We start from the raw sequence: 18907 nt of genomic DNA, 5'->3' as shown, positions 1-18907 counted from the left end.
TGATCTCAATGCCCCCAAGTGTACTAATTATTAGTCATCAAATCTTCGAAGACCAAACATTTTAAATAATAAAAACAATTTCATCAAAACTTTATAAATACTTTCAGATGCACAAATAAGTTCTAGCTGTTTCTCGCTTTTCTCTCGGTCATTTTCATTTTGCGTCGCGACGATCGCGTGTCGTTCGAAAGGACGAACAAGTCGATGACAAGTTGGCAGAGGGGTGGATCGCAATTTTTCATATTTGATCGAACGGTCGACCGCACGTCGCTGAACAACCAAGCTGAAATTTAAATTCCTGTTGTCTGACGGACGCACACGTGCTGCCGGATTTAATGTGTGACCGAGCTTTCGTCGCTTTCCGGAATACCGTACTCCTGACGCCGCTAATATCGTTGCCTTTTAAACGAATACGGGAAAACGACTGACACTGAAAATCACTGAACCGAAAATGTACATGTTACGAGTGCTTGTAATATTTTCAAATTAAATTCCACCAAATAAAATTACAAAAGTGGAAATTTCATTATTTTCGTTCATCGTGTTTTATCATTAGCGACTTGAAAATTTTATTATAATAAATTTTAAGTCAAATGTTATAATTTATCGATAAAAAGAAATATCTTTTCAAATTTCTTTTAACTTTCAAATGAATGATCATTTTACAAGTTCATGATACCCGGTGACCTGGTATTAATCCTTCCATCGAGCTTCAACCTTCGTTAGATCTCCTTTTGTACCTCATAATTTTTTAATAACCCCCTGTTAACCTAATACCGAAGGAGTATTGGAAAAATTATTGCAGCCGGTGCCCTGGTTATTCGATTACGATCATCCGGGGAACTGGTAGTCGCGAATTGCAGCTTTATTTGCTCGATGATGGAATTTCGCGGAACTAATCGAAGCCATTAACAGTTCAAAAATACAATATTCCTGGAATATCCTTTATTTTTAAATGGTAAAAATACCTTTTTTAATTAAAATCTACCCCTAACTTCAAACGAGCCTTAAATTACACCTTGCTTTTTTTTAAAAATACAGTTTGATTATTGTTTATTTATGAATATTTTTTAAATTGAATTTCTGAAGAATGGGGGATCGTAGAACAGTAACTCACCTTAAACATTGTCGATAGGCGCGTCGTAACGCGGTGGTGTTCTTGAAGTAATGACTTCATGCGGCGCGAAATCATGGGCTCGAGTGCCGGGCAGATAGTATACGAGGCAGGAGACCCCGACGAGGAACAGGAAAAACAGGAACACGAGGTCGAACATCAGCAGGGAGTTCAAGGTCATCAGCTGCATCGTGCGCGTGCAACTTTCTCCACCATTACACACATATACACAGTTCTACACGCAAGCGCGTTCTCACCCACGTAACGAAATCTCGCACTTCAACTTTCAAACTCGTCGAAGATCACTGGCCTTTCCTTTTCACCTTTTTCTCTTCACTTTATGCGCAGAATTCTAACAAATAATACATTTCTTTTCTCGTATTCGAATTTTTTGAAAATTTTGAACGTAGCAATCCATTTAGTTAATAAAATTTGTAAAAATTTGTAAAAATTTAATTTTGATAGGGGTAGATAAATTTTCGAATCCTGGGGTATTTTGTTTATGATTGATATGTATTTTCTTTGCACAAATTGTTTATTAATAATATCAGTGTTGGCACTGATGTTGATAGTAGTATTGATACTGAGTATTGGTACCAGTTGAGGTATTGATAGGTATTGATTTGATATTGGTATTGGTATTAATTATATTAATATTTGCAAGAAAAATTTCTGCCCTACTGTTGCTTAACACTAATTTAGAATTTTTATTAATAATCGTATACATATACATTTTTGACATTAATATTGATTGTTATTGACGTACATATACGTCATTCATGATGAGAGGATTAAATAGAGAGTTTGATAGATTTGCAACGAAATATTCCAAAAGGATTAACATATTGACTGCCAAAGAGAAAATAATTGAATTTGGTACGGCATATTATAGGATCTATGGATTATTACAAAATATTAGTATTTCTCTAATCTCATGCTTTAGTTTATGTGCCACATTATGATGATCAATTTAATAGAGTTATAAAAATTTTCTTTTCTATTATATAATCATTCGACCATATACATAATTAAATTTGCTGATCACTAATGACCCTATGATTGCGAAGGTGTTAATTCATTCCGTGTTTCAGCATAAGATTATAAAATTATTATATTTTCCTTAAAATTTTAATTACTTAAAAACTGATTGAGAAAACATACTATTTGAAAGAAAGTAGGTATTTGGATGGTCGCTTTAATGACGATTGGTCCACACAAGTGATTCGAAGAATTTCAACGAACATTCACGATATCCTGACCATAATCAGGTGAAACGTTGAACAGCAAATCGAATCATAATTGGATTTTCCGGAGGTTATCGATATCTAGTTACGCATGAATCATTAATACCGGCATTATAATCTGGTGCCTATGCATCGCGTACGGTGATATGGTTCGTTATGGACATTTACAATACTCTACACCTATTTTATCGTAAATTATCCATCCTAATTATCCATCCATACTTTCTATCCTTCGTGTACAGTATCGAGCATAGTAGACTTCCCCAGGAAACGAAGTAATGACACCCACCCCCGCCCCGTAGATTTACCCGGACTTCTGGGTACCCGACCTCACACCTAGGATTCCTCGCGTTTCCAAGTTCCGGGGTCCTAGGCCCTCGCCGTAGACCTCCCCTTCCCCGGACTCCCACCTTTCCCCTTTTAATATTAATATCGTAAACAATATAATAAAAAGAAATGATAAAGGATGTGTCGTGAAACAGAATGATTTTTTGTGATGAAAAATGATAGTTTATAAGAAGAGGGAGCTGGAAGATAGTTCGATCGATCTTGCACGTCCAATGCACGTCTGGTGCAACCAAAGGAAAAGATTTCGATCTTTTCAAACACAATAGAGTCGAAGCATTAGTTGCAGTGGCAGTGATACGAGCCAGAAGGAACGTTTAAGTGCAGAGGACAGCATCGACATCGATCGATGATTAGATATATCTAATCTAGAGAAGACTTTTGTAGCAGAATTGTATTTGATTCGAGAAGAGAATCACTCGGATAACACAAAACCTGCCTGAGATATCCTTAGTAACAATTCAATAGACGATCTTTTTTTTTCAATGAAAAGAAAAATAGGAAAGAAAAATGAAAAACATACCGAATAATAAAATTACATTTTCATTTATATTTGGTTAATGTAATCTTATTAATTATTTTTCAATTTTTCGACTGCGAATAATGAAACGTTTAACATATTCTGATTGTGAGATCTTTCCCTTTGTTCCTTTAGTCACGTACCATTGACACAATTTTAAATAAAAGCAAATACAGACAAATTCATTATACTCGGTTAGTAACAAACAGCTCATTGAATTTATTAATAACCAACAAGGGAGGACTGGGTTTATTTCTCGCAATACGAAGGAAAAAGTGCGACTTCGATCGACATCTTGTTGAACTACTTGACATTATTTCACCAACGTTCGACGATCTCGTATTTCTGATTCCCTCAGTCATTCATCCGAGGTTAACATCAGACTAACCGATTTCACGGAATTTATTTCAATTCGTTATCGTTAAGTAAATATAATCAAGTGTACAAACAAAATTTGCATCGGTTTTAGATTTAAGCAAAGATCACAGAGAATATCCTGTGTATGTAATTGATTTCCTACCGGAATCAAGAAACGTTTTGATCGTTTAATTATTATTATTAATTAGATGCCTTGTGTAAATTCAAATTTTCTTACGCTTATCAATCGTTTCGATTTCCAATTCCAATTCCAATCTCGCGTCAATTCGAATCAATGAAAGCTAACGGAGCATCTAATTTTTAGTGTACATACACTCATTGGCGATTAGTGGTGACATGCTGTCATTAACAGCTGTCTCATGACTGATTTGACTTATAGATAAAACATTTACGTACACGCCTATTCCAGCGATTTTCCACTTACGCTAATTCATCAGGCGTATTGAATACGATGCGATCTCCATCGTCCTTGCATCGCTACCACCGACGGAAATTTGCAGGATGACATAATTTCCGTCCGTGCTCAAAAGATAAATTCTGCCCCCACCTCGACGAACCCTTCTTGTTCACGTGGACCGGAAACGGAACTGAAAAATTCGTGAATCAGCCGACCGAAAGACAAAAAGAGTTCCAATATCACAAGTGGCCCATTTTTTATTTACTAACAAAAGCTCCCCCTTTTTGTTTTATTTTCACTTGTTATTGTGAAAATAGAGAGGATGATTTCAAATATTTACGTGCTATTGTTAAAATATCGTTTTGTAATATTATATACATAAAATATAATTTGAAATTTCTGAAAATCTTTTAGTGAATCTGAACCAATATTCAATCATACAATTATTTTTTCCTTTTTTTTCAATTGAACTGTATTGCTGAGAATATGGAGAGGTTTCATTTTTTTTCAATTGCTGTTTCAAATTAATTGGAATATAAATGAATTTTTCTGAATTAATTTCTGAAAATTCAATTATTAAGTTAAATGGTTTTTTGATCCTGCATCGGAACACTGGGAAATACATGAATTAATAAATGAAATTTTACTTAGAAGTTCATATGAGAGAAATATGAGAACAAACGTAAATCGAATAAGAAATGACAGGAAATCGTCGTGTTATTAATCTTGTCGAAGGTTCGACAATACATTTTTCTTCTGAACGATTACCGCAGTTGAAATTAGTGGATCGAACAAATTGGAACCACTAATTGATACTATTAGGGTGAAATTTATATTACACGTCATTTAGATTATATCCTGATGAATCGATGGTAATTGATGTTTTCTGAGAAGTACTCTTTACTATATTATTGATTTATGAAATTTCTGACTAAATTTGTAAATATAACAAGTTTGCGTTGGTGTTATTCAATTTTGAACTAAATCAATGGATTTCACTGTGCAAATACCTATCATTCTATGAAATAAAATTCTAACTTCCAACATCGACAATCCTTGATCTTGAATTTGAAGAAAAGCAAAAAGAAACTGGCAGGTTGCCATACGTCTAAGGGTAATAAATGAATACAGCAAACAATTCATATTCGTTTGCCAGCTGTTGCGTGTTTTTCATACAGAATTACTAGTAAAGGATGACAAGAATGCTTTCTTCGAAATAAAGAAACTATACTGGAACTCACTAAATACGATTCAATATATCATCTGATAGTATACTGTAAATAAAAATTAAACGCCTAAAATGATTATTTATATTTTCGTTTGAATTTCAATTTAATTTCCCTTCTTTGTAATTCTAATTTAATTTTCTTTTTTTGTAGTTTTATTCAATTATTTAAAATGTCATTCGTCTGACCAAATAAAAATCGAACAATTTTTCACAATATATCATCAAGACATTTCCGAGAAATTGTAAAAACGATTGCGATATTTGAAAGACGATAAATCCACTGTTATTCGAAACTTTATCTTCCACCAAGCACGAAAAATCCAGCGATCATATCCGACTCAAACACCATTTCCTCTCCAAAGAAAGTGCAATACATACAACAAAAAAGGAAGAAAAAAAAAGAGACGAGGAGACAGTTTACGTGGTCTTAAGGAGGATACGGAGTGGCAGATAAACGATGTATTACCAGCGTAAAGCGACATCCTTCAGCTGTCGGGGTCTATCAACGCTCCCAGTTTCTCGTTCCAATTGCGCGACGCGGTGCGTCGCGACGCATGGAAAAAGTAGAAGCAGACACGCGGTGAAGTTTCTGGAGAAGTTGCAGAGAAACAACGCGTACCGTGTTATATACGCGGGCAATATTGATTTTGCTCCCGTTATTCAGCTACCTGACTATCCTGTCACTCGTGTCGCGAAAATAAACCTCGAGCTTCTCTTCCGTTCGACAGCTTCCACCCTCGTAGCTGAAGAATTCGCATTTGATTTCGACTGATCCGACTGAACCGAGACATGAAAAAGTGGAAAACGATAGCGTCGCTGGAAACTTGTTATTACGGGTAATTGGAGATCGTTAGAGAGTTGAAATGGCTCTCGAATGCTTTTATAACGGAGAGAAGATGAAGAGAACGCAATGGGATACACGATTCTGGTGTCAATGATTGGAAAAAATTTGTTTTTCATTAATTACCAAATTTAAGAATGGTTTTCTAAAATAGGTAATATGAAAGGAATTTATTAAAAGATAGTATAGATTAAGAAAAAAAAAATGATATGACAAGGGTGAATCTAACTTAAAGTTTTGATGAATCTAGCGGCGAGGATAATATGAAATCTCGTTCCGAATACTTCCTCAGCCATGAAGTAGATAACAACTTGGAAAGTTAGAAGAAACCTATCCGAAAGTAAAACAGACTCGTCGTGAGATATTTTCAGTCAATGCTACCGAGCCAACTGCAAATAATAGTTTTCACCCCTGAACGCGATGATTCAATTCTGACAAAGAAGGATAATACCAGGACCAGTGGATAGCTTTGATAGAATTTCTTTCCCGATCGGATTTGCAAAATTATATTATAGAATTATATTACGACGAACTACCTCAAAATCGTTTCCATTAGCGACAGACAAAAGTTGAATTTCAGAAAATGAACGTAATGCAACGCACATATGAAATGATAAATCTATTAGCTTTGAAATAATGTTTAGACGTTGCCAGGCTACGCTAAAAGGTTACACCCTTAACTCTCTGGGAATGATTAAAATGGAGATAAATGAATGAAACAAGCTGGAAAAATGTAGAGAAAAGTATATTCCATAAATCTGTTATTTTAATAAACAAATGGAAAAATATCAGTAAAATTAAAATGAAAGAATTGCATCAATATTAATAATAAACGGAGTTTATACGTTCAAAAGTGATATAATTATAGGTTTTTCATTCATTTACCATTATTTTGATTAATTTTAGAGAGATGGAAGTATTATATTCCTTTTAAACAATTATTACTGTGCATCGGTATAAAATTCCAAAGCTCGTCTTAAGAATTCAAAAAAAATTACTTTATATAACAGAAGTTGAAAACTGTTTTCAGTTTACAAATGCTACTTGTAGAAGGATACGAATTTATGCCTGTGCCTCTCAAAGTGTGAAACACCGCAAGTGGCTCTAAAAACTTTTCACATCCACATTTTACGATGCTCGAAGGGATCACCGTAAGAAGGCTTCATCGCGATTTAAGGGCCGATTCAACAGATGTCGAATGATCCATTTTCCCCCCGTATCGTTCGTTTCACTTTTTAACCGGTCAAAAGGTCGACGGTGGCGCTTAACGCGAGTAGTTTGCATGGTGAAATGTTCAAGCCGTGTTTCAGCACTTACGCGGTCGTTGCTCGTTAGTAAAAAGGAAAAAGGAAAGAAAATAGAAGAGAACGCTAAAGCCGCGACGCGTCTCTCCTTACGAAAGGTTCGAGTTGAGGGGAAAGTGTAAAAAATGTCAGCGAAATGAAAAACAGAGGTGGAGAAAAAAAGGAAAATGGAACGCGACGCGTGTGCGCGTGCAATTATTCCTCGGAATATAACACTTTTCCTGCTGACCGACGACACAAAGAAACGGTGGAAAAGGGACGGTGGTTGGTGTAAATTCAATTACACCCATGGACAGTTTCGTTGGAAATGTTTTCGAAGAGGAAATCGGAAGATTTCGGGTGACCGTGCGTGGAATGTAAAGACTTCCGTTCGCGAAATTCTGCGAATTCACTGGCGATTTTGAGAATTCTTGAAGCGAGGGAAATCGAGCGAAAGATATTCTGAATTGTTAATAAAAATAAATTTGAAGAAAAGGAAAGACGTACGTTGAGATATTTCTGAAACGTGTATGATAGATGGGAAGGAGGAAATTTATTTATATCTTTTGGATGTTGCGGCAAAGTCAAGGGAAATAAGAAATATTGACTAACAGAGGGAGATTTACTGCGTGGCTTTCGCTTTTATGGTTTCTCGTAAATATGACATGATTTGGTGGCTCGATTGTATCGACGTTTTTCGTGAAACTATAAATGAAAAACGAGGAAATAGTACGCTCACTAATATCTACAGGGTGCTCAACGAAATTCGTAAGAAAATATTTAATAAATATCATTTAATAAATTAATCAGCAAGCGGTACATTCTATAAGTAGCAGATGCGAGGAAACAAAGAAAACTGCATTCTCCATAATTGATGCAACGCGGAGGGTTGGAAAGAAAGGAGGGACCCATTCATTTCTTGCGGGACAATTTAGTTTTAGCGGTTCCATTATCTCCCCATGTTTCAGGGATATAATTTTCAGCAGACGGAGAGTGATCGTTTGCGTATTCCTAAACGAAGGCAGCTGAAAATCCTGACAGCCCCGGGGCATTATTCCGTAGAAATAATCCGACGATCGAACCTATCACCGAATGCATCTCACTGCTTGAAAATAGAAGACATTTGCATCTATAGAAATCGTCAAACAATCGATGCCATAAAGAAAAACATTCGGAATAATTTTCATTGTTCGATCAACGCTGTCTTCTATTTAATGAGGCACTCGATAAATGATGTTACAAAGGTAATTCTGCAAGTTACAAGTCAATTATTTGATATCTAACAAAAAATAAATTAATTCTACAGTATCAATGTGGCTCTTGTAATTTTATATTCCTATTTAAATTGAAAAACTGATTACTGACGATGAGAAAATTGTATCTATAAATTTGTAAAATTACAATTTTTAAACCGTCATTAGAAATGGAATAAGGAATACTGGCGGTCAAATACCAAAATCACGAATACGTGATATTTGTCGAATTGATCAATTCGTACACTGAGTCTCTGGTTTCAATTATGCGTTTCGTATTTGTCGTTTAATTAGGAAACAAAGCAACACGATAATAGAGTAGAATTTGTATTTACTATAAATGTATTCATTCTCATTTGTCATTAAATATAAATATACATTACTAGTCATTTTATATTGAACACAATAATGAAGGGTTTAAATAGCCATTTTCTTTAAAGTATAAGCTTTGAAGTGCTATTTTACATTACTTTGTCAACATTACAATGTTTGTACAAACAAACCAACAAACCATGCTGGTTGTTTATTAGATATATACAATTGAAACCACTGGTTGAAACAACTTCAATATGAACTTTACTTCCGGTGAAAATTATTACAAACACAAATTGCAGAAACTGATCTTTTGAATTATTTGAAAATGTGAATGAACACTATTTCAGTGTTTTCATTTTTGGAAAAATCAAAGAAGAATTGTAAACGACGTACACAGCAACGAAATACATATTCGTTTTTTTTCTTTTGCGAAACTAGTTCATCATAACGAATCGTAACGAATCTCATTGTTATACCATTCTAATGAGATCCTTCAATTAAGTAGTCAACGAAGCGTACGAAAAGTCTGACTAATGATACGGTTAATCTACTTACTAATTACCCATTCGTGTCGTTTTGAAGCAAACGTTCGAATGAACTTGCTTAAAATCGCTAACTTGCGAGCTGTCGCAACGATCGTTAAATTTTCACCAGCCACTCGAAACTTATCTGTTCGTTTATCTTCGTGGATTAACGACAACGAGAACTGGCAACTCATTAATCCATTCTAAATTTCGTGAAAAAGTTTATATGCTAATGAAACAACAGAATAAAAAAATACATTTAACTATAAATTTTTTAATAAAAATGAAAACAAACTGATAATTGGACTAGAAATTTTTAAATTTAAATAATATTTATCAAAAAAATATTTTACTTACAAATCAAAAGAACAATCGATACCCAAACGCTATATTTTGCTTCGTTTACAATTTACAGTAAACTGGAATCACAACAAAACCTCGTTGAAAACAATTTCATGGAATTTTTCACAGCTTTGTTGGGCGCTTCACAATCAAGAGACAGAATAATTGCGAGGATTCGGGTGGGTTTCCAATCTAATAGCTCACACCGAGGGAAACTACGTTGTTAATGCGACGATGAACTTTGAACTTTTCACCGAGGGATTCGTAACAACGCGTGTTTGATGAAAGAAACCCTTTGAAGAATATGTACATACGTACATCGTTCAACGGTCTTCTCGGCAGTGCTCGAAGAAAAATCGCGTCACACCAACACGTAAGGCACACATCTATAAATTAGGTCATTATTTCGTAACTAACTGATCGATGAAAACTACTCAAAGTGATTTAAGAAAAATCCTGAATTTTCAAGCTTTTCCAAAATATAAAAGTGTTGTGACTTCTTTTTTTTTAAAGAACCTCAAGCTTCAGTATTTTCAAATTTTTATATATTTTATAGGCAATAATAATGGAATCTTTTATATTTATTTAATAATGAAATTTTGTATTAGATTGTATCTTAATTTATTTATAAAATAGTAAAAAATATCAATTTGAAAAACTATTTTATCTTGTGGTCCTCAGGTGTTAAGAAATTTTTTTTAAGAGATTAATATTCCTTTGTTTAATTAAAATTCTGACACATAAAGACTAATGAAGAAAAAATAGCAATTTTCAGATTTGAAAATCTATAAGGAACGTGTATTGGAAAATAGAAAAAGTGTCTGAACAAAGCAACCTTTAACAGAAGAATATTCGATTAAAACAACGAAAGCACTAACGGAAGCATCGTAGCTTTGACGGTTTAATCATGTAACAAGCTTAGAATAAATTCCTACCGGCTTTCTGAGCTTTCAAAACAGTGCACGTGCGCGGGAAATGCAAACATAACTATTCTCTGACTACGTTTCCCCATGAAATTATTCAAAGTAAAAAGAAAAAACAACCGTGTAACGCGGTAAATTACCATTTGCAAAACACTCTTGAGAGATTACAATATATTCATTAAATTTCATCCCTCAACTTTAATCCAACAATACCATATTTATGCAAAACGTTTATCCTCTTTTAAAAAAACATAGTGTCAAAATAAATTTTATAAAATAGAAGAATTTTCTTTTTAATTATTATATGTGCTAGATTAAATATAACACGATACCATATATTGGATTGCTACGTTCAAGAATGTATCACGATACACAGGTTGAAAGCAGGTTGAAATTTCAACCGTACACGCCCTGCACGATTTTCTTCGGCAACTTAATCACGTTTCCTTATTTTTTTTTTTCTTTTACCATTGACGACTTCCAACGAAACGACTTCTTTCCAGGATGTTTATCAATTTTCACGGGAACATCGCGCCGTTTAGTTTATTCGAAAGGAAGCTCGAAGACACCGATGGAATACGAGAGGAACGAGCTGCTTCGACCGCGAAATTCCGAGGATAGGGTTGTTCACCGCGTGGATACCAGATGAATACTGAGGCACGTCAACGGGTACCGGGATCTAACCCCCTTCTACGTTTGCCCCTCATCCCTCTTCCGGTCTTGCTCCCACCTTTCCATTCCACTCCCTCATCAAACGCGCATCCACCCACGCAACTGTTGCGCCCCCGCCCATTAGTGATCATCCCTTAGAGTTTCGCGACTCCTTAACCACCCCCGTGTGCCCCCATTGAGCGCGTGGCGATGATTTAGTCACGTGGAATCGATCGATCCGGATCGTGGAACTCTGATGCCGCTGAAAGTATTCGAATAATGATGTTGACGTTGATGGTAGAGGAAGCGACGGTACTGTGCCTCTACAGTTTCATTCCTTTTTACAATTTCAGAAAACGTTCGTGAAAGTTTGATATAAAGGATAGCATGGTAAAACTGGTGCACTCTTATCTTCTCTCTTTTTTTTTTCAGCGTCCCCCTTTAACACGTGAAAAGGTGTCTAACGTAGTGAAAGAAAAATAGAATATAAAGTGAGAAACATCCAAAATCCATTAGATTACCGTAAGTCGTATGAAATACAGTTACTTATGTAGTTAATGCGTTGAGTTTAAATGAAAAATAATTTTTAAGTTATAGAAATAATAGGTTTTGTAGATATTTGAATTTGAATCGTTAATACTTTTCTTTATTCTTCTAATGCAGAATAATTTTTCATTTTTTTCTTTTAATATAATTTATAAATTATCACACTGATTTTTAACTTATAAATCGTGTATGAAGAATAAACAGGAAGAAACTAATTCATATTTATACATTCAGTCCCTCTTTTTATAAATATAAAATTATATCTTCATTCACCGTGTAAGAATGCACAATTCAAAGAAAATCAAGCAACGTCAGTGAAAATATTTATTACGATTACCTTCTCTTTTGTTTACGCAATCATTAGCGTATCTTTCATAAACACATACATATCTGAGGTATTTTATTTTATCCATTCTTCGTTAATTTTCTAAATGAAGTCATCAATTTCATAACTGAAATATGAATCAGGCTAAATAAATTATAGCATCTATCGATGAGAAATATTTTCATACGTCAATTAAAAAAGTGATAAACGAAATAAGAAGGTACGAGTGGTGGAAATATTTAAATACTAGAAGCTCTTCTTTAGAATATTCTAAACGATAAAAAGGAATAAAAGAAGAGAAATGCAATGGAAACTTTTTCATTGCGAGTGTTTCGCTACTTCATCGTTTTCCTATAACGTTAACGAAGAGAGAAACGTTGGAAGCTCAGAATACTTGTATCTCAAGCGGAAATTTTTCTTTGCAGGTTTCTGTTAAAATATACATGTCAATAAACTTTCCTGAGATTGTAAAAATGATACAAGAGAAAATTATAATTGTGCACAAAACTATTGCAAGAAAAAAGGAATGATAAAATTAAAAAAAGGAATGCTGAATATTAAAAATTTGAAAGTGAATGTTCATAGCGTGTATCTCAAAATAAAATTGTGTTTCGAAAGTGCCCAAAACGAGGCTAGAATATTTGTCACTTCCCATTTCATGTATTTCAATTATAACTTTCTGTGAACAATAGAATATCACATTTCTCACACTGTAGCTTCGTTATTAAAATATATATAATAGTAAAGGTTAAAATACAACTGTTTGCTGAATCAATAACTTGCATTATTGTATTACCATTGCCAGTTTGAAACTAACTCGAAACATGAAAATGCCATCTGAATGAAAGTGTCGTTTTAAAGAAACAAATCAACTAATAAACCTTGAGTGTATTCAAAATGACTCTGCATTCAGAGCATTGAGGTTAATAAAAGAAGAAATAAACTGAACTTTATTTAATCGTTGCTTTAATACTTCTCCGATGAAAAATAAACAAATTCATCTATACACGAATTTTATTTAAATTTAAAAGAGACAGGAAAATACGATAAAAACAACATTTTATACTGCACGAGTTTAGTTCAATACGATTTGAATCAAACTGTTCAATTCCACGAAACGATAGAAATTTTTGATTGTCTATTTCATAAAAAAAATATCAGTGAACTGTATTCGTGTTATCGTTTAAATTTTATTATTAAAATTACAATCCACATATAAAAATAAACAAAAAAACAAACATTAATTTTCATTATCCATGTTTTTAATTATCAGACGTTAATTAAAATATCCCCAAGACATTATCCACGATCTTAAAGACTTAATAGTTAATTATACTCCGAAGACTCGGAACTTAATTATTATTTCAAGCACGATTACAATCATTAATATCAAGATTAAAGGAACAGAACGAAGTTCGCGAAACCTTGCAAAACAAGAAGTACTCGAGGAAGGCAAATTATAATCACGATTATTAATCAATTCAAGAGAAACCTCGACAGGCTCAACGCAAAACGCAGTTGGATATTGGTCCAAAAGATGAACGGGCAACTTAGAAGGAATAAATGATGAAGTTAAGAACGCCTGTACCTTAAAAGGGTGCGCTAATCACATTATTAAAAACTTCCTCGTGGAAGCAGCTGGCTTCCGGAAAAGGGGCTCTGACTTCCGCATAGTAGTTAACCTAGTTGTTTGAACAACCAAGAAAGTTGGCAGACAGAACTTGAATCGTTAGACACATAGAAAAGTGACCCTTGAACGGGTCAATCGTGACCCAGAACCAAAATTTCATATACCAAAATATTCCTACTAAAATTAGATGCAACAATTTTTATTTTTTAACATCAACTACACAAGAATTGAAAATTAGATTAGAATTCTTTTTCCGAAATTCTAATGTCAGACACTCGATTGTTCAGTTTTCCCTTTTGAGTAAATGTACATGGCAGACCCATGAAATTTTCTTTGGATATTTGTAGAGTTTGAAGTTCCACGATGAAAACCAGATGCTTTCTAAACAAACCCCGAACGTTGCTGACATTCATTACTCAAGTTGAAGTAATTTATGTCGGGGTGCTGACCGCGCCATAGAGTCAAGAAAGTCGAGGACAATACGAACATATTCAGGCTGTTTTTCCTGAAACTGGAATGGCCAGCATATTGTAACATCATGAGAACTGAAGCCAAGGAATGCTGATTTTCAAGTGCAATATCCTTCCTTCGAGTTAGTAAAATTTAAAATTGCGATAAAATTATTTTTAACAAGTATTAACCCTTTGAATTTAGATTTAATTAACAAGTTGAGGATTTCTACGAAGAAAAATTTCACCCTCGAGAAAACTTAATAAACAAATATTGAGCACTAGAGTATCCAAAAAGCAAAATTTATAAACAAATGAATATCAACCCCTTAACAAAGTAACTTTTATTTTTAATATAAATTGAGATTATAGTTAACAAAATTGAAAATCTCCAAGGAAAGCTTATACAAAATATTTCATTGTTTTTACAGAGACGTTATCAGAATGATATTATAATTTTCTAGATTCTAGGATGAAGAAGTCAAAACAAAATTCATCGTTCAGGGTCGTTTTCGTCGTGAGAGGAATAACGTAAGTACGTGCTATTGTACGCGGGAGCATTTCCCTTATTTGTATTCCAAGAGGATGAACATGATAGGAGCCAATGGAGAAATCACAAAAGAACCGTTCAGATAAGTCACGTTCACCTTGACGGACTTTCGGGTCGGTCTATAAAAGAGACGTGCACCTCCTCGATGGCACAGTCACAGTTACAGCCGAATCGTTCGAAATGTTTCCTTCGATTGTTAGTATCCTCTTCGTGGCCCTGGCCCTGCTTCAAGTCTCCTCTGCTGTCGATATTTCCAAGTACAAGAATATTCGATTGGAATTCACCAGCAGTGACGGCGTAACACAAACGAAATTGGTAAGAAACTTTAACATTTTTTTACTATATACTATGAAATAAATGTTTTTTTAACGAAGATAATAAAGACTAAGATTTTAACAAGTTTCTGTCAAATGACAGCTGTAAATACTTTATGATTTTAATTTTTCTATTTAAAAATCTATCACCTAAAATTTACAATCATCTATATTATTGAATAAAAAAACATTTTTATAACGAAAAATAATGATCAGTTTTAAATTTTCGTGAACTGAATATTAGATGTTGTGAAATTTTTAAATTGCAAATTCATAAAAAAATGAGAAATTAAAAGAAATTTGTAAATTTCGTACAAATACATTTTCAATTAGAGGAAAAAGAGAGATAAAATTAATTTATGAAGGTGAATGTTTCAGAGAAAAAGTGTATCTCTTTCAAGCTACATATACCATTTCATTTCTCTCCAAATAGAAATTTTTACTGGATTTTTCTCTTTGTTTAAATAAAAGGGTGACGATCGTGGAGCAGGCTTCATTGGAGACTTTAGTGCCGGTCAACGTTACTCGGATGAAATTATTTTCCGTCGAGTTGTGGAATTTGAAAATCCAACCAATATGGTTCAAAGCACAACTTTGAATCTAAGCGTTTCTAATGGTAAAGTTTCATATCTCACTTTATATTCCAATTTCCCACGAATTTAATTATGAATTATCTATGAATTTTTCTGTGAATTTACTAATCAGTATTATTTCAATAATTTTAATCATGTCTTCCAAATAACATTTTCATAAAATTAGGTATTAGAGTCATAAATTTCCTATTAAAGAAATTATTATATTCAATATGTCCTTTATTTATTGTTAACAAGTTAAACAAACAACTAAAGATAACCATCGTTCGTTTTAAAAAATGTATAGAACACAAACAGCACTGTTTTCGCGATGTACAAGGCAAGATATTTGGTAAAGAAAAATTTGTAAATAAACATTTTTCTACAGCAATCATCCACTACGTGAGTGCAAGAAACGCGGTTGGAAGTTACGCAGTGGTGTGCAACGAATCAAACAGTTTAGGATCATCAAAGGGTAGCATCACTCTTCGAGTGCCACCAAATTCAACGTCTTCGTTAACTTTACTGATTGCAGCACATAGTCAGTTACGTATGATATAGACTATTTCTGAATTGAGCTTGATTCCGAACAATCCTGCCATGTCTACGAACTTATATAGTATTTCTTTTTTGCTATTAAAATATACAAGGGTGTTTTAAAATATTATAAGATGTAGGATTTAAGTAATATGTTAATGTAAAATATTGGAATAAAAAAAATTTTGAACAAATGCAGTATTATCTAATCCTGATTTTAGATTATTAATTGTACACTAATAATTGATGAAATGTGAATATATATTCCATTTGGAAGGACTTCGTTCCAATTCTTTGATTTCATAATAATATAAATATTATTATTATTAAAACATTAATTGCAGTGAAAGTTTCTAATAATCAGCATCATAGAATTGATATTACTCAAATAATTGAAGAGAAAAAAAAATAATTTTGAATAGCGTTAATATAAATTGGTCAATTCACTGATTGCTCCAATAAAGAATTAGCCATTCTGTATTAAAAATATCGACAAAACTTTTGAGTAATTATTTTCGTCCAACTTGAAGCTTTAAATTGATATACCACACGTAATATTTTACATTACTTTTCTGTCATCAAATCAAATCAGACTCTGTCTATATTTCAAAATCAACCATTTGATACCTTATAACCTAACAATTACTTGATTAAATTCAACTCTCAAACGCCAATCACAAACAGCTCCAATAGCAATCAATACGTTAATATCAAAACTTCATATAATATTCAATCTGAAAGCATTTGATGGAAATACAATCAAGAAATTCTTCCAACAAACATTACTTCATTGCATCAGATGTCAGCAATACTTGTAACCATATTACAAGCATGTTCGTTAATCACATATTGTCCCCTTTGGATTTTCACGTTCCAAATATTTTCAGGCCATCAAAGGCCCTTTTTCGACGACGACATTATTGTCGTAATTAACCGGGCATACGGGCTGTTACAGTGCGCAATTAGGGTTGCGTAACGAGCAACCGAACAATCCTGCAAACAAATCACGTTCATGGAAGCAACACATGCGCCGATTGTATGCGTAACAGGTGAGCACCTGACAAATGTAAATTTCGCGAATACTATTTTCATCGCGTCGCGTCAGCGTAGATTTTTATGTCCCTTTAGACAATGCTGACTCATGAATGCCACAAGCTTCGTGTACCCAGTGCATTCCATGAATGATAAATTTGAAAACAATTTGAGGTGAAAAATATCAATGGATAGAAATCATTTGAAACCAAAAATTAAAAAAAAAAAAAAAAAAAATGGATCGTCCAAAAAGATATATGTACTTAAGTGTTGCCCTGAAGTATGTATTAAGGGATCATTCTGACTTAGATGCTCAAAAAAAGGGCTATTTTTGTAAATTTTTTAAGGAAGTATTATTATAGATATTGATATAAAGTTTATATAGCTTAACAAATACACTCTCGAAGTCCATAAAAACATTTTTTATTTATTTTTTTTAACACTATTTATACATAAAAATCGCAGGCAAACATAACTCCTCGAAACTACGTTTCTTTGGCCGGCGGTGGTGATTTCTCCGCAGTCACTGAACCGATCCTTATGAAATTTTAACCACATATTCTACACATGAATATCTTCAGCGCATTCTACAACCGTATTAAAATTTTAATTTTTACTATTTTTTGGGGCCAAAATCAGTGAAAAAAAACCTCATTATTTTCTTTTTTTTTCTAAATCTCCGCCATTTTTTTATTTATCAAGAAATATTAATATCCATAGAATGCGCGAGAGCCACTGTCCTACTGAATCTAAATATGTTTGAGTTTTTCGTTTTAAATGAGCCGTTATCAAAATATCAACGCCACCAACGACATACCAACTTTTCGAAGAGTTACGTTTGCCTGCGATTTTTATATATAAATAGTGTTAAAAAAAATTAATAAAAAATGTTTTTATGTACTTCGAGAGTGTATTTGTTAAGCTATATAAACTTTATATCAATATCTATAATAATACTTCCTACTTTTTGAGCATCTAAACCAGAATGATCCCTTAACACTAGAACTACCGACGTTTGATGTACACTAATTTCTAACATGAAAATAATACAGAAAATTAAATAAATAGGGGATGAAACATAATTTAATATCCATTCTTTATCTCGACAATGGCAAACATACATTCCAGCAAAAATACCTTGACAAAAATTTATAAATTAAAATAAGAAACTTGAAACCAGTCGTTTTGACTGGTTTGGTAGTTCTAGTGTGAAACCTGAAATTATAATTCAAAAATAAATCTGAGAAATTTCAATTTTTTTACTTCTATATATTTATATGTTTTCAAATTACTCTGCTTTTTTATATTTCAAGTAATTTGAAGAAAATACTACATACACAACGAGCAGCAGGTTCATTAAATTCCAAGTACGCTGAAACCTACTACTTTTCGCTGTACTTCCGCGGGACAAAGCAACGTCAGAGGGTGTCGTGTAATCGTTTCTCGTTACTTCATGAAATGCTGCTAGCTTAGTGATCCTTGCCAGATACAAGATAAATAGAACGAAGGGATACGACACTGGTGCAAGAGTTCCAAAGAGACTCTTGACCGTTCGTACGAGGTACATTAGTTACGAGCGACCTGGAAATTTCTC

At 33.4% G+C, this 18907-nt stretch overlaps 2 protein-coding genes across 5 annotated transcripts in view; one reads left to right on the top strand and one right to left on the bottom strand.

Moving 5' to 3' along the window:
* Positions 1–18907, bottom strand: part of LOC114874307 — a 100740-nt gene that overhangs the window by 66247 nt on the left and 15586 nt on the right. Inside the window, exons 1-2 of one of the 4 annotated variants that reach the window (XM_046285278.1) lie at positions 11176–11325; positions 1118–1466 (exon numbers count right to left, since the gene is read on the bottom strand). The exons of 1 other annotated variant lie outside the window; for it this stretch is intronic. The gene's annotated coding sequence lies outside the window, so the exon portion shown is untranslated. Of the gene's footprint in view, positions 1–1117; positions 1467–4025; positions 4189–11175; positions 11326–18907 lie in introns of those variants that run through there. 2 more of the 4 variants (XM_046285280.1, XM_046285279.1) reach the window with 2 other exon arrangements.
* On the top strand, positions 1191–16490 carry LOC114874306. The gene is given in 5 exon segments (XM_046285139.1): positions 1191–1290; positions 14891–14973; positions 14976–15173; positions 15644–15788; positions 16133–16490. Coding segments are annotated over 5 exon segments (699 nt in total). The 3' UTR covers positions 16306–16490.

Source organism: Osmia bicornis, chromosome 3, assembly GCF_907164935.1.
Source record: "Osmia bicornis bicornis chromosome 3, iOsmBic2.1, whole genome shotgun sequence".
Taxonomy (NCBI): domain Eukaryota; kingdom Metazoa; phylum Arthropoda; class Insecta; order Hymenoptera; family Megachilidae; genus Osmia; species Osmia bicornis.
The sequence above is the reverse complement of the archived record's forward strand: the minus strand, read 5'-3'. Positions and strand labels throughout refer to the sequence as shown.